The following is a 17,511-nucleotide window of genomic DNA, read 5'->3' as shown; positions in this document are numbered from 1 at the left end:
CACACACAAGGGAGGACTCGAACCTCTGACAGGGGGAGCCACGTAAACCGTGGCAAGACGCCTTAGACCGCGCGGCTTGGAAAAGACTCTGCTGGTTTCCTTCCCCATCCATGGCACAATCTGAGTCTGTGCTCCGTCTCTAATAACCTCAATGACAATGGGACATTAAATACAGTCTTCCTTCCTCCTTTCTTTTGTAGCAAAGTGTATTTAGATGGAATGTTCTGCTGGTGATCATTTCACAAAGTTTTATTTCATGCACATGAAGATTGACAAAGTAACCAATGTTCAGTTATGCATGCAGTTGGCACTCCCAACCCATGTTCTATGAAAAGAAGTGTTTTAATTTTTTTCCAGCTAGTCATTATTTTTATTCACCTTATGCATAATGCAGTTTGAGAAATAATTTCCATTATCAGGCACTCTTTTTACTGTATTGTAGAATTTTAAGTATGATGCTTTCTTTTTTGGGAGGTGCTGGAATGTTGTGGTGATTTGGTGTAAACCCCTGAAAATATTGTTACTGTTGTGTTGTTTATAGATATTGACAAATGTTAATGTAATTATATTAACAGAATTTTTAATGTCATCTTCTGTAGTGTTATGGGGTTGTTGCATCTGTCTAGTGCTGTAGGCGAGATGGGTTCTCCAGTAGAGCAGGGAGTGTAGAGTTCAGAATGCAAGAACAATTAGTTCTTCATGTATTGGTTGATGACTCCATATGTCGCTATAGTGGTCGCAGTGTTCGCAGTGTGACGTCCATACAGCGGAATGCTGAGGAAATGGCTGGCGGCATTGCATCCTTGCTGACCAAGTAGTGTGTCAGCCCCATAATTAAAGCCAGTGACTGGTTTACATAGCTTGTGGCTAATTATAACCGTCAGAAACATACAGGAGTCCCTGAGTTGAACTCAACAGCTATGGAGGCCACGTGCTGTCAGGTCTTGGCTGCTGGGTGTGGAATGCTGCCTTAGCCAGGAGTATTTGTACTACTACTAGCCAAGTTTGTTGTCCCAGGAAGCAGGCTCTTGCCCCATACTTGGCTGTGGAAATGCTGTATTGTGCTGCACAGTGTAGCAATATGGCACACCTCTGCTAGCAAAAAACAGCATAGCTGGTCTTCTGGTGGCCTGACAACAGCATGCAACAGCATTAGTTTAGCATCCAGCTGTACATTTGAGACTGATGTTGACTTGCTTATAACTCTGCTGGCTGCAAAGGCCCACTTCCAGCTTGGGCTCTCAACACTCTTGGGAAAATTCAGTCCTCTGAATGTTGTCAGCTGTTGCTGGCCCTGTGAACTGGCTGGGAATGACATGTGTTGTGGTGCACTTCATCAAGGAACTATGGCTTTCGAATTTGTTTATTTGATACAGCACATGACAGTGCAACTTACAATAAAGTGGAACTACACCTGGAAGTGATACGAAGTGAGTAGCACAACAATGTGTCCAAATCTCAAGGGCTACACAATAGATGACAGTTAACAGCACAGTGTAGACCGTGGCTCAGAGATGTCAGTGAGTCCTGTTTAACTGTATCCCAGTGTTTCATAATTCTAATTGTTCTGTATGGCTTGGATGTCACTGTTTGTAGCAAGTTGTGACAACAATGACAGAGCCCTACACGGAGTAGGCCTACACCCAATGGGCTCACAGTTTCTGAAAATGCAGACTGGCGGGTGAGGGGACTGTGATATTCCTTGGACAATGTGTCTGTGTTTGTTCTCCCAAGGAATAATTCTGTTATGCATATCTCTGTGACTGTTTTTACCATCATGGAGGGGCATACTGTATCCTGCTCCTTCAGACATTGGTGCTGCTCTAGTGCTGCCATTGGCATGAGTCTTCCTATCTGTCATAGTTTAACAGGATCTCATTTGTTTCGAGATGTACAGACTTCACTAAAGTCGCCAATTTTGCTGGATCTCGGGTATCACAACGTGTATGCAACTGCCATTAATGTCTGCTAAAGGTAAAGATGATACTTATTTTATGAACTAAAAGACCCTGCTGATTATAAGACACATCTTAATTTTCAAGCAGTTTTTTTAATAACATTTTACAATTTTTATTACTAGACTGCAAAGACAGACTAAAAACAAATTCTACTACTTCATCATCATCATCATCATCATTGTTGTCCTCTTCATATATTAGATGGTCTTCACTGCCACTGAGAGCATTGCTTATGCCACACTTCTTGAAAGATTTAACAATAATATCTTCTCTCACTCTAGGCCATGACTGTTGTATCCACTGACACACTTGTTTGATTTTAGGTCATTTTAAAACTCCCTTCAGCATGAATTTACGTTGGGTTTCATCCATCATCCATTTGTTCCATACCTCTCTCATATACGCTTTACCTGGAATAACAGCAAGCTCTGTATTTACCTGGCGCAGTTTCTCTGTCACAGAATTTTTTCAAATGACTGCTAAACTGATCTATCACAAGAAGAGAATTCTTCAACAAAGCACTTTTCCTTCTCTCCCACACTTTGTTAATCCATGATTTCATACCAGCCTTGTCCATCTATCCCTTGTCATGTACATGAACACCACCACCTGACATGGTTAGACACTGGACTCGCATTCGGGAGGACGACGGTTCAATCCCACGTCCGGCCACCCTGATTTAGGTTTCCGGTGATTTCCCTAACTTGCTCCAGGCAAATGCCGGGATGGTTCCTTTCAAAAGGGCATGGCCGACTTCCTTCCCCGTCCTTCCCCAATCCGATAAGACCGATGACCTCGCTGTCTGGTCTCCTTCCCCAAACCAACCAACCAACCACCACCTGACAGTAATTCAGAATGTTTTGTCATTGTTTTGCACTTGAAAATTATCAATGGATTAAGTTTAGTACCATCAGCACAACATGAAAGGACAACAGTCTACTGCATTTTTTCATGCCCACTTGTTTTATAGTTACAGTTTTAGCACCTTTCATGGCAACAGTTCTGTTACTTGGCGCATAAATTGTCAGGGGAATTTTGTCCATATTCGCTATTGGGCTCAGTTGCACAATGGCTTTCTTTTGATGTTGAATAATAAAGCTATGGAATAATATTTTCTCTTCATACTCTTGTGGCATTTTCTGAAATATTTTGGTTTTTGTTCTCCTGATAAGGTCATGACACTTCATAAACCTGTAGCACCAACCAATTCCATCCTTAAAGTGTGTTAAGTTTCACTGTAGCACTATGTTACAAGCATATATTCGAATCATTTTGGTATTAATTACAATGCCATTTTGATGGTGTCCATGAATCCAGTTCAATATGTCGTCATCTAGGTTTGACCATTTTGCATTCAGTCTTCTATTGGAACATTTAGTCTTCCTCTTTCTTTTTTATTTTATTTTTTCTTCTTCCAGTTCTTCTGTACTTGACCACCAGTCGCAATTTTTTTTTTTAATGGAAGGCCGATATGCCACTCAGCTGCTCTGTTTCCATGTTGTTCTACATATGCTATCACTTTCAATTTATAGCCTGCACTATATAAATACCTTTTATTTATTTCCATTACAAAATTAGTTTCTAACAAAAATATTGCACTGCTTTCAATTCAAGTTAACTGGTGCCTTGGACTGCAATGACATAGGCTAGACAATGTTCTGGGTATGTGATGGCAGGGTGGGATGGAGACAGTACAGCAAGCTTGTGAATCCTCGCAACTCACGTTCGTCACATCAGTGCACTGCTGCTGCCAGGTGAATCCAGTGCTGCCAGATAGAGAGAGAGAGGTTTCCGGCAGCATTGAATATATGGCCATTTTTAAGACTGAGGAAAATCCAGGATGGTTTGTAACACTATTATGAAAAGGAAAGCTGCAACTCACCATGTAGCATAGATGCTGAGTCGCAGATAGGCACAACTAAAAGACTGTCATGAATAAAGCTTTCGGCCCATATATCTTTTTGTTGTGCCTACGTGCGACTCAGCATCCCTGCTATATCGTGAGTGGCAGCTTTCCTTCTCATAATATTGTTACATTTTTAAGACTGACAAGAAGTGTAAATCAAACACACATTTTCATATTAATTTAGAGTACAAGATGCACCTGAATTTTGTAGGCAACTTTTCAAAGGGAAAAATGTATCTTACAGTCTGTAAAATACAGTAGTACTTGGAGTTTGACATAATCAGCACCAATCTGCACTTTTGTGAGATATTAGTCCAAGGACAGTGCATTCAGTTTAAGGGCAATACATTCTCCTCTGGAGTCACAGTTAATTCCAGCATGCTTGGTAGCCTGGACTGTGCCTGACACATCCCTGACAGAAACTGTCCCGACAGTAGCAGAGTTGGAGTTAGCTGCCCTCACAGTGTTTGGTGCAAGGCTTCCTATAATTCCATTACTTCTCTGTTTAAGCATCCAGCATGGGCACACTAAAGCAGTGTGTCATAACGCATCTAGTCGTACTAGTACAATATCTAAGTCCAGACGCAATGTATCAGATGCCCTCTTTGAGGTAGCTATTTAGCTCCACAGTAAGTGCTATTCAGTAGTCTTTGTTCCATATGACTTAGCTGGGTTTATGCCACTCACAGGATTCTGATGCCTCTCAATTTGTATGTGTACTAATGTGTCATTACCTGTCTTATACCATCAGCATCAGCTGTCCTGAAGACAATCTTCCGTATCCTCCCATTGCATCTATCCCTCCCTGTTTACTCTTCCTCAAGATTTGTGACTCCAGGTAAAGTCCATGGCCTGTGTTAACTGCCATTGTAGGCGATAGTGAGTGACCTGCAATACCTGATATTCGCCACATACCCCATCATACACCACACCTCAATTTGCTGGGCTTCCTGCTGTATCTCAAGAGGGTCTCATTCATACTCGACCTCCTTTTTCAATGTTCAGGTGTTGAACATCAGTTTTAATGTCCATGTTGACTTCTTCCTGCAGGGTGAACAAGAATCTACTGTCGAGCGATCACACCTACAGCGTGTTTGCCCATCCATAGCTACAGAGGGGGAGGAGCACCCTCAGTGTGGCAATCCTTCCAGCTGTCTTTGGCAGTGGTGTTACCTAAAGAAGGGAAATAACATTCACCCTTCTTCCTTCTCTACACTGACCTATATTTCAATCTTACGTGTGTATGGCGGAGCACATGTAGAATGTGCCCAAGCTGCGAGCTCATCTTGTAACACGACTTTCCCTTCTTACTCTCCAGTCCTCCCCCTTCAGAAATTGGTGTTTGTATCTCTCTCCCTCCTCCCCTCCCCCATCTCTCTCTCTCTCTCTCTCTCTCTCTCTCTCTCTCTCTCTCTCCCCCCTCCCCTCCCCTCCCTCTCCCTCTCCCCCCTCCCCCTCACTCTGACCCACACCCCTCTTCTTCTTCTTCTTCTTCTTCTTCTTCTTCTTCGTCTTTTTCTTTGAGAGCTCATCACCACTGCTCACTGCCCTATATGGTACTTCGATAACACTGCATACCATTGTAAAATATGCTCTTGTTACCCTAGAATGTTCCTGTTTCCCTAGGGTGATTATGTTTGCACTTGGCACCATACTGTTCGTAAGGTTTTCACAAAATTCCGCACTGGTGTTCCATTTTCCTCCACTCTGCCTTTCACTGTCTCAGTTGGTGACAGCATCTTCCAACCCTACACTACCTCTTATGGTGAGAATCCCATACTCTCTTGCACCTTTGAATTGTACACTGGTGCGGTTTAAAGTAACAAGAGTATCCCAGTCATTATGACAACTCAACAGCTCCCCTATTGTTCTGTGCACCTGTTTCATTCTTCCATTTTGTTGTTGTCCTGTTTACGAATTCTTAATGAATGACCAAAGTTGCTTTGTGGATTCTGACATGAAGTGATAACCTCGATCTGTGGTCAGGGTCTCTCTTGTACCAAATTTCAATGACAAATTATTATTCGTTGCTTCTGCCGCCATTGTGACTAGCTGATTGGAAATAGCCACCTTCACCACATAAGTGAAAAAGTGAATGATTGCCATCAATATGTACACTGTGTAGCACTATAGCACTCCACTGATGGCAGAACATTATTCATGGTTTTCGGGTGACCTGATGACGCCTTGCACGAACATTATTACAGCATCCAATTGTAGAACTGCAATTGCATCTAACATGTATGTGATTCAGCTGGTTGTGAAGACACACTTGCAACTTTGACCACAACAGCAGGAACACTCACTCTTACTCACATGTACACAATTCACTTCAGGATTCTGCATGTAGAATTATTTCACATTTTCAGTGTACAATTGTTTAGAATTTACTGCAGTGGAGTGGAGGAAGTCAAGCTGAACAATGTTATACAGGAGACTTTTGGTCAGGTTGGGAAAGTACCTCAAACTGGCCTACAAAAACTACCTAAGCTACAGCAGATGTGCATTGCATGAGATTTTCGTATTCATTCTCTCTCTACTCACAAACTATTAGTTGTAAAAAAAATATGAATATAATCGTTTTTGTGGTAAATTTAATGTAGTTCAATTTTGAACTGGGATATGTTTTCACAGGATGCCATAGTTTTCAAATTATTCAAGAAAATCATGCAAAAGTGACCTTCAGGTGCACACCCTCGCACCCCCAATCCCCTCAGGTCAGGGCTTTTAGTACATTTTTCATAGCATTCTCTCCTACAGCTGTGAGAAATGTGCAACCACACAAATTATTTTCCGTATTAAATCTTTTTTGGTCTTCATTGAATGGGCTATTATGCCACCAGCTTAGTTAACTATTTCATTAACATTATTAAACATGCCTGTGAGGGTAATGAAGGAAAAATGACTTTTGTAAATATTACATAAAAACTAATTTTGTTGACAACTCGATCCATGCCTAACCTTTACAAGCACTGTAGTCTGGAGGCCATACAAGCAAAACCATTTAACTGTTAATTATATGTTTTTAAAATTCACCCAAGTGTTAACTAAAACTTACACAAGCATCAGTTTTATGGTTTGTAAGTGCATGACTAAGCAGTTGGAGTAAACAGCTGAATCAATGAAGACAAAAAGAAGTCAAATGAGAAATAATCCATATAGTTGCACATTTTTCTACAGTGGTAAGAGGGAGTGCCATGAAGAACATCTAAAAATCCTGAGCAGCAGGGGTGTCTTTGAAGGCCCCTTAAAAACTAAATTCAGTTTCCTATGTGAAAGGTCCTATTCTTTTTTTTTCTGTAGGACTAATAGTTAGCACATATGGAGTGAAAGAATATGAAAATTCCACATGACGTACATGCGCGTTAGCTTAGATGGTTTTTGTAGGCCAATTTGAAGTACTTGCTGACTTGATAGACTAAAAGTATCCTGTACAAAATTGTTTGACTCCCTTTCCTCTACTCTACTGTGTTACACTGTAAAAAATATCATTTACACACTGTTGTACGACAAGGTACATCAGTAAAGATAAAATGTGTACGTTACAGTAAGAAAATGAATTTGAAAGTGATACTGTTTGATAATGGATAAAATTAAATTGTAGAAAAGGGCAAACTTAAACCACCTTTACTGTCCTCAGTTATTTCTAGCTGAATTCATACTGTAACACCGAATCTCTGACTAGTGTGCCTTATGTGCCATAGATGCCTTTTTATGTGGAAGTCCAGTATGTTTTAGAAATTTCTCTGACCAAAAGAAATTCACTAGCAAAGCTGTAATTGTAAAGAAGATAAACTTTGTTTGTGATGGAATCACAGTACTGCTGTGAAGTCTTCTGAAGCAGCAGATGTAAAAGAAACTGTTCCCACTTTGTAGATACACCATATGAGCACAAACTGCTATATGGTGCAGTGAATGTATAAATGACTCTGCTCCGTACATGAGACATAGTTACAAAAATTGACAACTTATTGTAAGTGATCATCTGATCCATGTGCAGTGTTCATCACACACAAATTCAGTTTGATTGGCATATGGTGGACAGCAATTACATCTGATTTAAATGAAGTAACAATAGTGAAGTCCTCCTTAAACGCTAGAGACTGTAAATATTGGTGTATTTAATTTGTTAGGTTAAAGACTATGATTTTAAAGGAAGCTTTCTTTTTCTGTTGTCATTACTTGGGAGTAATATTTGTTCTAAAGCTGTGTTTATTTGTAAAAATATTTTGGTGATACTGCAAGCTTATTTAAAATACCGTAAATGAGATACAGTAGTAATTGTGTTGTAAATTTTATGTAAAATTTAACAGATAAATGTGTGACTGGGATTTATGCCCATAAGGTTTTTGTGACAGAAGTTCCAGCTAGTTGGTTTGCCTGATCTAATTTACACAAGGGGTACAGGTACCCAATCTTGGATGTATTCTATTCCAAACGTAAAACTATGGGATTAAATTTCGAATCTTGTGTGAAGTAGAGTAAGCTGAAGCAACAGAAAACATACTGTGTGAACTAACTACATTGGAACAAGCAGAATTCAAAGGTGTGTTTGATAAATTATCAAAAACTACAAAAAGCTTGCTTATCATGAAACACAAAGATCCCAATCAGAAAGGGTTTGAGGCTTCAGCTCAGACATGGTACCCAAGGAACGTGATTTTAAGTAACAGTGAAAAATGTATGCAAATTGAGAAGCTTTTTATGTTTATCAAATGGAACATTAAATACAGTGCCTAGTGGCTGTGATTATTTCAAGAAATGTGTTTTATGTGCATCTGAAAGACAATACATATTTGGAGCACGAATTGTTTTGACTGCCATTCCCAGTGAGCATGAAGTCCTTGCAAAACATTGTTTGAGTTCATTGTGGACATGATTGTACAATGTCGACAGGTGTAATGCTGAGATATGTATATTATTTCCTTTTCAGTAAAAGTTAATACTTATTTTTAATATAAGTTCATGAATGAGAGTAGTGAAACAGAAGTTATCAAGTACAAGCTGTAACATACTTGAGTAACAGGAAAATTTTATGTTCTTTTAAAACTATATCGAATCAGTTTAAAAAGTTAAATATTTATGTGACAGAAATTAGGCACAAATATGAAGGAGAGAGAAATTATGCATTTTCATTTCCCTAGCCATTCTCTGTTCAGTAATAAATAAGAATTTCAATTACTGAATATTACGACATTGAAAAAGAACTTTTAAAATGTAGTACTTCAACTGTTTGACAGGTCACACAACAATTTGGATGATGGAGGTAGAATGATAGCACCATGCAAGAGATTAGATATCTAGCAATAATTGTGCCACAGATTTGAGATGGTGGTGCATATTTGTTCCTATAGCAATTTGAGTGCATGCTGTATGGTGCCCAGTACTACATAATTAATTTTCAGCAATCCTAGAGTGTACTGGAATGAAAGTTTCACTCTGCAGCAGAGTGTGCGCCGATATGAAACTTCCTGGCAGATTAAAACCGTGTGCCGGACCGAGACTCGAACTCGAGTCTCAGTCCGGCGCACAGTTTTAATCTTCCAGGAAGTTACATTGAATGTACTGATGTGCATTGATAATGGGTTTAAGTATTTCATTCTTCTTTGCTCAGATTGCTGTATTTAGCTATGTACATGCAATCCCAAGATTATATGGATATTTGCTGTAAATACACTTTTGCTTAACGACTTTTCTTCATACATGTGCCTTTTGACTAGCAATTGTCTGCTGTTTCTTCTGTACAGATTTCATGCAATTTCCAACTACCTTATAATTTATATGAAAGAAGTACTTTCATTACATTTAATATTGATGCCCATGTTTTCGTGCTGTATTATGTTAATTTTTATTCATGGTTGTCTCAGATGGGCATCACAGATACCTTAGAGAGGAACTGAGGGCAATCCAAGTTTCTTCTGATTTTGACATAGATAATTTGCAAGACTTAATGCATTATACAGTTAATGTTCAGTCTAGTTATGAATGTGAAAAAGATTGGTCATGCTGAAAGCCTGTTCAAATATTTACAACTGTCTATTGAAACAGGCACACCCTGAATGTTGTTCTACGCAAGCAGTGGCCTGGAAGTTCAAGAGCTACAAAAACACATTTGATTGTTAGCTTGAAGAGATGTTCATCGTTACTCACGGGATCTAATGCCCACATGTGCCATATTCTTTCTGAAATGGTGAACAAGCCATGGGCTCATCCTTTACTGCGAAAAGTCATGGAAGAGTCTGAGTGTATCACTGAAGAGGAAGGTGAGCATCCAGAACTGAAATTAACATAAAACATTCATCAGTCACTCAGAATTATGTTATTAGTATGTATGATGACAGCAGGTCATAAACTGAGCTGTTTACCATGGAGCTTGTTACAATGAATCTGTTAAGATATACAGATGATTAACCATTAAGTTTGTATATTATATTCCAAGGCTTCATTTACATTAAGACTTAAAAATCCATGCAGTTGTAAAGGATATTTGTATTGTTGGTTCTTAATATCATCATCATCTATGTAATGGACAAAGCTACTACCTATTATGACACACAATTAAGAAAATTTCAGCTGTTTGAAGCGAAATGTATGTTCTGTTTGTAGGCAGCAAATGCTATTTCTAGTTTCCTCTTTTGTGGTGTATCTTACGTACTTTGCAAAGAAATGAGAATTCTTAATAAATAAAGTTTACAGCCAACTGGTGGTGTAAGTTTAATGTGAAGGCCTTTACCAGATTTCAATACCATTAAGGTTACCTTCTTCAAAAGGTCACACAAAGAAGGTATCCTCAGTAGTATCAAAACCTGCTCAAGGTTTTTACATTTAACTTACGCAATCCGTTGGCTGTAAACCTTGTTTGTCAAAAATTTATTTAGTTGCTGCTATCAGCCATGTTTAAAATCGTGAAAGAAGAGTTAGTAAACATGAGGTGTATTATTTACACGGTATTGTTTAAGATACTTTTGAGTGTGAATATAACAGCTTTCATTCCCAAACACAAGATGAGGCACCTAATGTTGCTTGTGTTGTCATAGTGAACATTACAGCTCAAAGTTATTGCTTTCTTTCTCTTGACTTACTTACATATGTGTATAGTGATGTTGACCCTAATACAGAACACTACAGTTCTACATTAAAACAATAATAATGAAGATATTTAATTAGCAGGTATGTTTCTAAAATGTTCTTCCAGTTGCATTGCATGAAATTAGTAAGAGATCAATTGTGGTAGCTCCTTCCCATAGTCATAGGGAGACAAATATCGCAGAATACTGAGTTGGGGACTTTCGCATGCTGAATCATATGTGCGTAAATTTAAAATGCGATGAAATGCTTTGCATCGTATTGACCACTACTGGAAGTATTGTATAAGCTATCGGATAAACTTATTTTCCCCACTCAGGTATATTGGTGCAGACAGCTATTTTTTCTTCCCATATTAATGTAGCAGAAGTTTTAAAACTTTCATGTGCCCTTCCCTGTTGTGTTGTAGTAGTGCATATCAAATACCAGCAAAATTTTTGATGGAACATTTGGTAACATATGTAGATTATGTATGGCAGTTGGCATTTATAGATGTTTTTCTGATCTTTCAGTTTTCATTATCAGCACAACCAGTGTTTTTGGGTTTTGATAGATTGTACTTTGAAATTGTTGGCTGAAGACATAAATATTTTCCATAAATATGAAACCCTTCAATATTTATGTATCTTACTAGTAGTTCTATATTTCTTGGTCAGTTACATGAACAATTGTGGTAGCTCCTTCCCACAGTCATAGGGAGACAAATGTCGCAGAATACTGAGTCGGGGACTTTCGCATGCTCTTATTACATGATTTTTCTTACTTGTTATTATATGTTGGAAATTAGGGAACAGCATCAACCGAGGTACACTGCTGGCCATTAACATTGTTACGAAGGATACTAAAGAATGAAATTTGAGTAATGGGTGAAATAACGTCATGAGAGATTCTGCAAATGTTTAAATATTTTGAAGTATTTATTGTAACAGCATCAGTTGCAAGTAGTCACACTAGATATCTAGTTCCAGTCACATTTAATGGTCTTTTTCAGATCTAAAAATAAAACATAACATTAATAAATAACTATTTTTGTAGATACCATAGATTGAAAACATTTAAAATTTAATGTTTTTAAAATTGTTCCTGAAAAGCAGATAATGTAGACTGACAGTATATAAAATTTAAAGATCTTTAAAAAGAACAAACAAAATTTTTCGCTATTAATGTTTTGTTTTGGTTTGGTTTATTTTTAGATCTGAAGGTGCTGATTGTTAAATGTGATAGAAACTGGTTGTAAAGTGTGACTATTTCCAACTGATATAATAAATATTTTTTAATGAAATTTCACTTATTGTGCATATATAGTACACTAGGAAGATTACGCAATTAAATTTATAGATAATCTGGGGTAAATAACCCAGCAGATTGTGTCGAACTGAGCTCTGATGGCAGATTTAGGCACATCATTCCTATCTACTTCAGCTCTAATGTAGATGGCGTTATGCCCATCTACTTTGTGCAGTTGTATGGAAATGCTAATCATTCCCATATTACAAGCATGTGGTACATTTCACGCCAAGTTGACTCTTTTTTTTGCTTGCCATTTTCTTGGTGTTGCAGTTTTAATGACGTGCAGTGTATATATTCTGTAGTGTGATCTCTTGGATCTCGTACTGTTTGTGTTGACAAGGATGTGTCTTGGCTACAAGGAAGCAGTATCTCTCGTATTTCTATGTAGTACTGTATGTTGTGTTCAGTCAAAGTACATGAAACTTACTGTACATTTTCGTTTTTGCTACTGTCAGACTAGATATTAAGTTTGCAGTAGAAATTTATTATTTAGAAAAGGAAGTTGTTCAGAATGTTGAAAAGAGCAGCAAGGAGAATTACAGCCTTGTATCACAATTCTCACACACACACACACACACACACACACACACACACACACACACACACACACCTATACCTACACCTACACCTTCTCTCTTGACAGCTAACCATCTCCAATATTTCATTCTCAGGCAATCTGTATTACAGTTTGACACACTGGCATTTTGCAGCCATCTGTTGACAATCTAAATCACTCTTCGCTTCCATCAGAGTATCATCTGCCTGTGAGTTCCCGGAAGAATATACCATTCTCCCTTCATAGGTCTGTATTGTTTGGTCAAAGATCTTTGCCCCCTCCCTGCTCTGTATCAACATCTTTGATCTGAAGAAAGTAAGGAAGATGTGCAGGAAAACAGGAGATAAAGAAGTGTAAGAAGAATGAAAGACAGTGTGAAAAAATGCCAAATATTTTAATGTGTGATGCCTAATGCCTTAGCCTCTACTATTTATGTCAAAGAAAATGCTGATATTCCTACAGTTTTTTTCCTCCCTCCCCCACCCCCCCTCCTCCCCATCTTTTGCATTGTTCAAGCCCTTTTATGATGACTGCACACAATCATTACTACCTCAAAATTGTTAAAAACAGTGAGATAATTTGCTCTAAAAGTTATTACTTGATAATCAGATGAACATTATTTTCAAGAGACACAACAATATGGTTCATGCTCTATTCTTATAGTCAGTAATTATGCTCCATATGAAAATGTGCAGACATGAAATCACCAAATCTCCCCTGGTATAACAAGAGTGCCTATCATTACTGCCAGGAGAGCAGCGTGCTGACCCCGTGCCCCTCCATACTGCATCCAAATGAAACCGTGTGGCAGAGGATGACACAGTCGTGTCAGCATCATGCAGTCCTCTGGGGCTCTTCACAGTGTTTACTTTTACTTATATAATCAATGTAGATTTATGAGATACAGACATTTTCAGGACATAGTTAATTCTCACCTACCTTTTATGTCAACATATGCCTATTGGACCATTAGTGATTTCAGAGAGAATTATAGATAGGCTCCTTTTTTAGAGGAGATCATACTAAGTTATCTTATTTTTAATATTTATGTAACTTGAACATCATAATTGTACAATAATGTAATTTGCACAATCGCTACTTGTCCATTATTAACGTGTGTGTGTGGGGGGGGGGGGGGTGGGCATGTATGTGTGCACTCAAATTTTGAAGGCTTGGGTTCATTTGAGCAACTGCCAGTGGGCTCTTACTTGGAATATGGTGTCTGTTATTTGAGTAGCAAGAAGCAGCCAGAATATGTCGGGACAAATTTTTTGTCGCTCTCAAGCTGCAAGTTCATGTGCATAGCTGTCTTGAGTGTAGCAGGGTTGTCTCCATGTGACCTGTGTACACATTTTTGTTGTTTTTCTATTTTTACTTCGTGTACAGCTCTCACATCAAATGAAAACAAAACGGATTTCTATAACTGGAAGACTAAATAATATGTTGTAGTTTCAGTTTTCTGATTTTATATTATTAGCAGGTCAAGCATTCATTGCCATGCAGAACATAGAAGTTATTTTTGTTTGTTTGCAAAGTTAGTTTGGCTTTTCTTAATGACCTAAAATAAACTTCTCTTTTCCGCTGCAATAGTCAATTTATTTGAAACAAAGTGCTTCTTTCCACACTGTTGCCTAGTTCCAACTATTTGCTCAATTTCAAATGCACATGTTCATTTTCTTCAATGTATGACATTAACAGATCACTTATTATGCCATAATAAGGAATAAAACGTGAGAGAATACTCCAAGAAAGTTGTCATACCGAAACCCACACAGAAAAGCTTAATACCTGGTACTTCAGCATGAAAGGGGGGGGGGGGGGCCACCAAATTCATATTCTTGACAAAAAAGACCTTGTTTCACAAAGCGCCTAGCATCTAACGGATTTTGGTCTATTGATTTTTCATATGATTTTGAAACGCATCCCTGTAGGATTTTGAACATTTTTGAACAAATTCTAAGTCGATTTCTGAATGAATCATAAGTTGATTTTTGAATGCTTGGATAGTGTACATGATGTCTCTGCCAGGGGAATCCCCGTTGCATCTAGCAATAAACTTTCCTGCAGACAAAAGTGGACTGGGCTACACGAGCTAAGCGGAACAAAGCTGAACGGGTGAATGCCAGTTGCTCTTTATATGGTTGACTGGGATTGTGTTGTTATAATTACTAGCAAAATCCATAGGTTGAGACTACCAGAGAGGAAATATACGAGTAACGGGAATAAGAGGTAAGAAATATTATGTATTATCTTCTCGGTGTATCCAAGAAAATGAAATTTTGCAGAAAAGTTTTGGCCAGAAGTATTCTTGTTCTTCCGGTTCCAAATAATCCCATCCAATATTAATTGAGAGGTTTTTTTTTTTTTTTTAAAAAAAAAAAGAGGGGCAGGATGTCAAACCGGCTGACTGGGAGCAGGGCATTTTAATTTCCACTGTCTTGAATATAGTTTGATGGCATCCATTACAAAATATTACACGTTTGAATTCCACAGAGCAAAATACAGTGACATGCAATAGAAAAATGCTGTGTGAAGAGGCGTGGCATTGCACTTTGGCATGCTGAAGACCAACTATCAAGTCTTACATTTCTTCAAACATGTGTGTTTTATGTATTGGACTGTTCAGAAAGATGTGTGCTGCAATATGAACATTTTTTGAAAAGTCGATTTTTTAAATTTTTGGCGTTCTATCTCAAACACTTGGTGCGGGGTACGCAAATATCGTAGATCCGGGGCAAATGTGCAGAGCAGTCTGAGTTGTAGTGGGGAGATGGTTAGTCTCCATGTGACCCGTGCTTACGTTTAGTGATTTTGGCGTTTCCTCTTTGTTTACTACTGTCACGTCAAATGAAAACAAAATGTATTTCTGTGACCAGGAACTATCAAGTGAATTGAAATACATTCGCATAATTACAGAGGGGTAAAATTTGTTATTAGTTTCAGACTATTTTATTTCCACCTTTCTGACAGTCAAGCATTAATCGCATTGCAGAAAAATGAAGTTATTTTTGACTGTTTGCTAAAGAAATTTGGCTTATATTAATCTTTTTCCACTGCGGCAGTCAATTTATTTGAAAGGAAGTGTTTAATTCCACATTATTGGCTGATTTTTAACTGTCGCTGAATTTCAAGCACATGTTTTCATCTTCTAGCACTTTTGGCATTATGCCATAATAAAGACCCAAACATGAGATAGTACTGTACTGGTACTCCAAAAAAATTTACATCTGAATCTGGACATGCGAATGTGCACTTTAGGCTGAATTATGCATTTTAGTATGGTTCACAAAATTCAGATGCTCTTGGAGTATCCTCTGATGTCTTGTTTCTTTTATGACATAATGTAAGATCTTTTAATTTTTTACACATACGAACAATCGGGCTTCCTGCATCATTGTAGCTGCTCATGCGCGGTGACCCCTGTTTTCTGTCGCTCTCTGGCACCTGCTAAAATGAACCTATTTCCAACAGGTTGCGAGAAAATATTGTGAATGATTGTTTGAAAAGCGTTACTTTAAAAGTAAATTTTCTTTTACGCAAGATGATCTATGTGCGGAGAATGTACAATGTATTTCTTAAATCACAGACCATTTGACTCTCATTTAAAAAACAGCTCTTCGAGGACGACTATTTAAAATAATTTTGAGCCCAGAAGATTAGACATTTATGTCATCGTAAAAAATTTTACTGGCACATTTGTGTAATGTATCTTAAAGTGTAGCACGCGCAAAAAGGATCAACATTATATGTGAAAGCTTAACTTCTCATCCAGCTTATTAATCTTAGAGACTAATATATGAAAGCTTTTCTTTTCTTGTAGCAACACTATGCATATTAATTTAAACCATTAACGTTTCCTATTTGTATGTTCGCGCTACTTAACAGTGATGTTCCTATTGGCTGACTAAATCACGTGTCCTGTGCTCTGAATATCCGCTGTCATCGGCTGGCGAGATCATGTGACATGAGCTATGACTGGCTTACAAAAGTGCATCGCAATCTCGATCTCAACGCTTCAGAAAGTAACATGCGGTGTTTGGTGGAATTTGAATTTATACTTTCATAACATGATAATATAGTGTACATGTTGCTGCACATCAGACATCTTTCCAAAACGTGTTTTTTCCCTGAATTTCATTTCCTACAGTGCCGGGAAATTCTATGCCAGTGTATAAAACTATAACCACTCAAAGGATTGATAAGTTTTACAGTTTCGAGGAATAGTATACTGTCCCTTAACGCGGAAAATGTGTATTTTCACCCGGGAGAAAGTTTATTTTTTACCGGGATATGTGGGAAATATTCGGGAATTATTTTTTTTTTTTTTTTTTTCCCTTTCTTGTCCACGTATACACCCTGTAAATGATAAAGTTCTTTTTTATCATTGTTGATATGTATGGTATGTTTTGTGAACAGTATTTTTATATCCTTATACACCTCACTTTTATCATGGTTTCATTAATACAACCTAAAACAAGCATGAAAAAAAACTGTAGACCACATGGTCTAAGAACTATGTCAGTAGTGCTGCTGCTCTACTTATTTGACTGACACTAGACACTATGTAGGAATTCTGAAAATTTATTGAGGCAACAGATTAATTTCGACTTGAAACTGTGTATTTTCCTGAGCTTTAATATCTAAGAACAAGAATTATGAGTGACACTGTACTGTGTCTGGACTAGTAACATAGTACATGTTTTGGTTGTTCTCTC

At 37.9% G+C, this 17,511-nt stretch overlaps 1 protein-coding gene across 1 annotated transcript in view; it reads left to right on the top strand.

The window, feature by feature from the left end:
- Nucleotides 1-17,511, top strand: part of LOC126249266 (serine-rich adhesin for platelets-like) — a 197,090-nt gene that overhangs the window by 133,311 nt on the left and 46,268 nt on the right. Inside the window, exon 3 of the mRNA XM_049950920.1 lies at nucleotides 9,913-10,127. Coding sequence (XP_049806877.1) covers nucleotides 9,913-10,127 — 215 coding nt within the window. The remainder of the gene's footprint in view (nucleotides 1-9,912; nucleotides 10,128-17,511) is intronic.

Source organism: Schistocerca nitens, chromosome 3 (assembly GCF_023898315.1).
Source record: "Schistocerca nitens isolate TAMUIC-IGC-003100 chromosome 3, iqSchNite1.1, whole genome shotgun sequence".
NCBI lineage: Eukaryota > Metazoa > Arthropoda > Insecta > Orthoptera > Acrididae > Schistocerca > Schistocerca nitens.
Note: the sequence above shows the minus strand (reverse complement) of the source record. Positions and strands in the feature narration are given on the sequence as shown.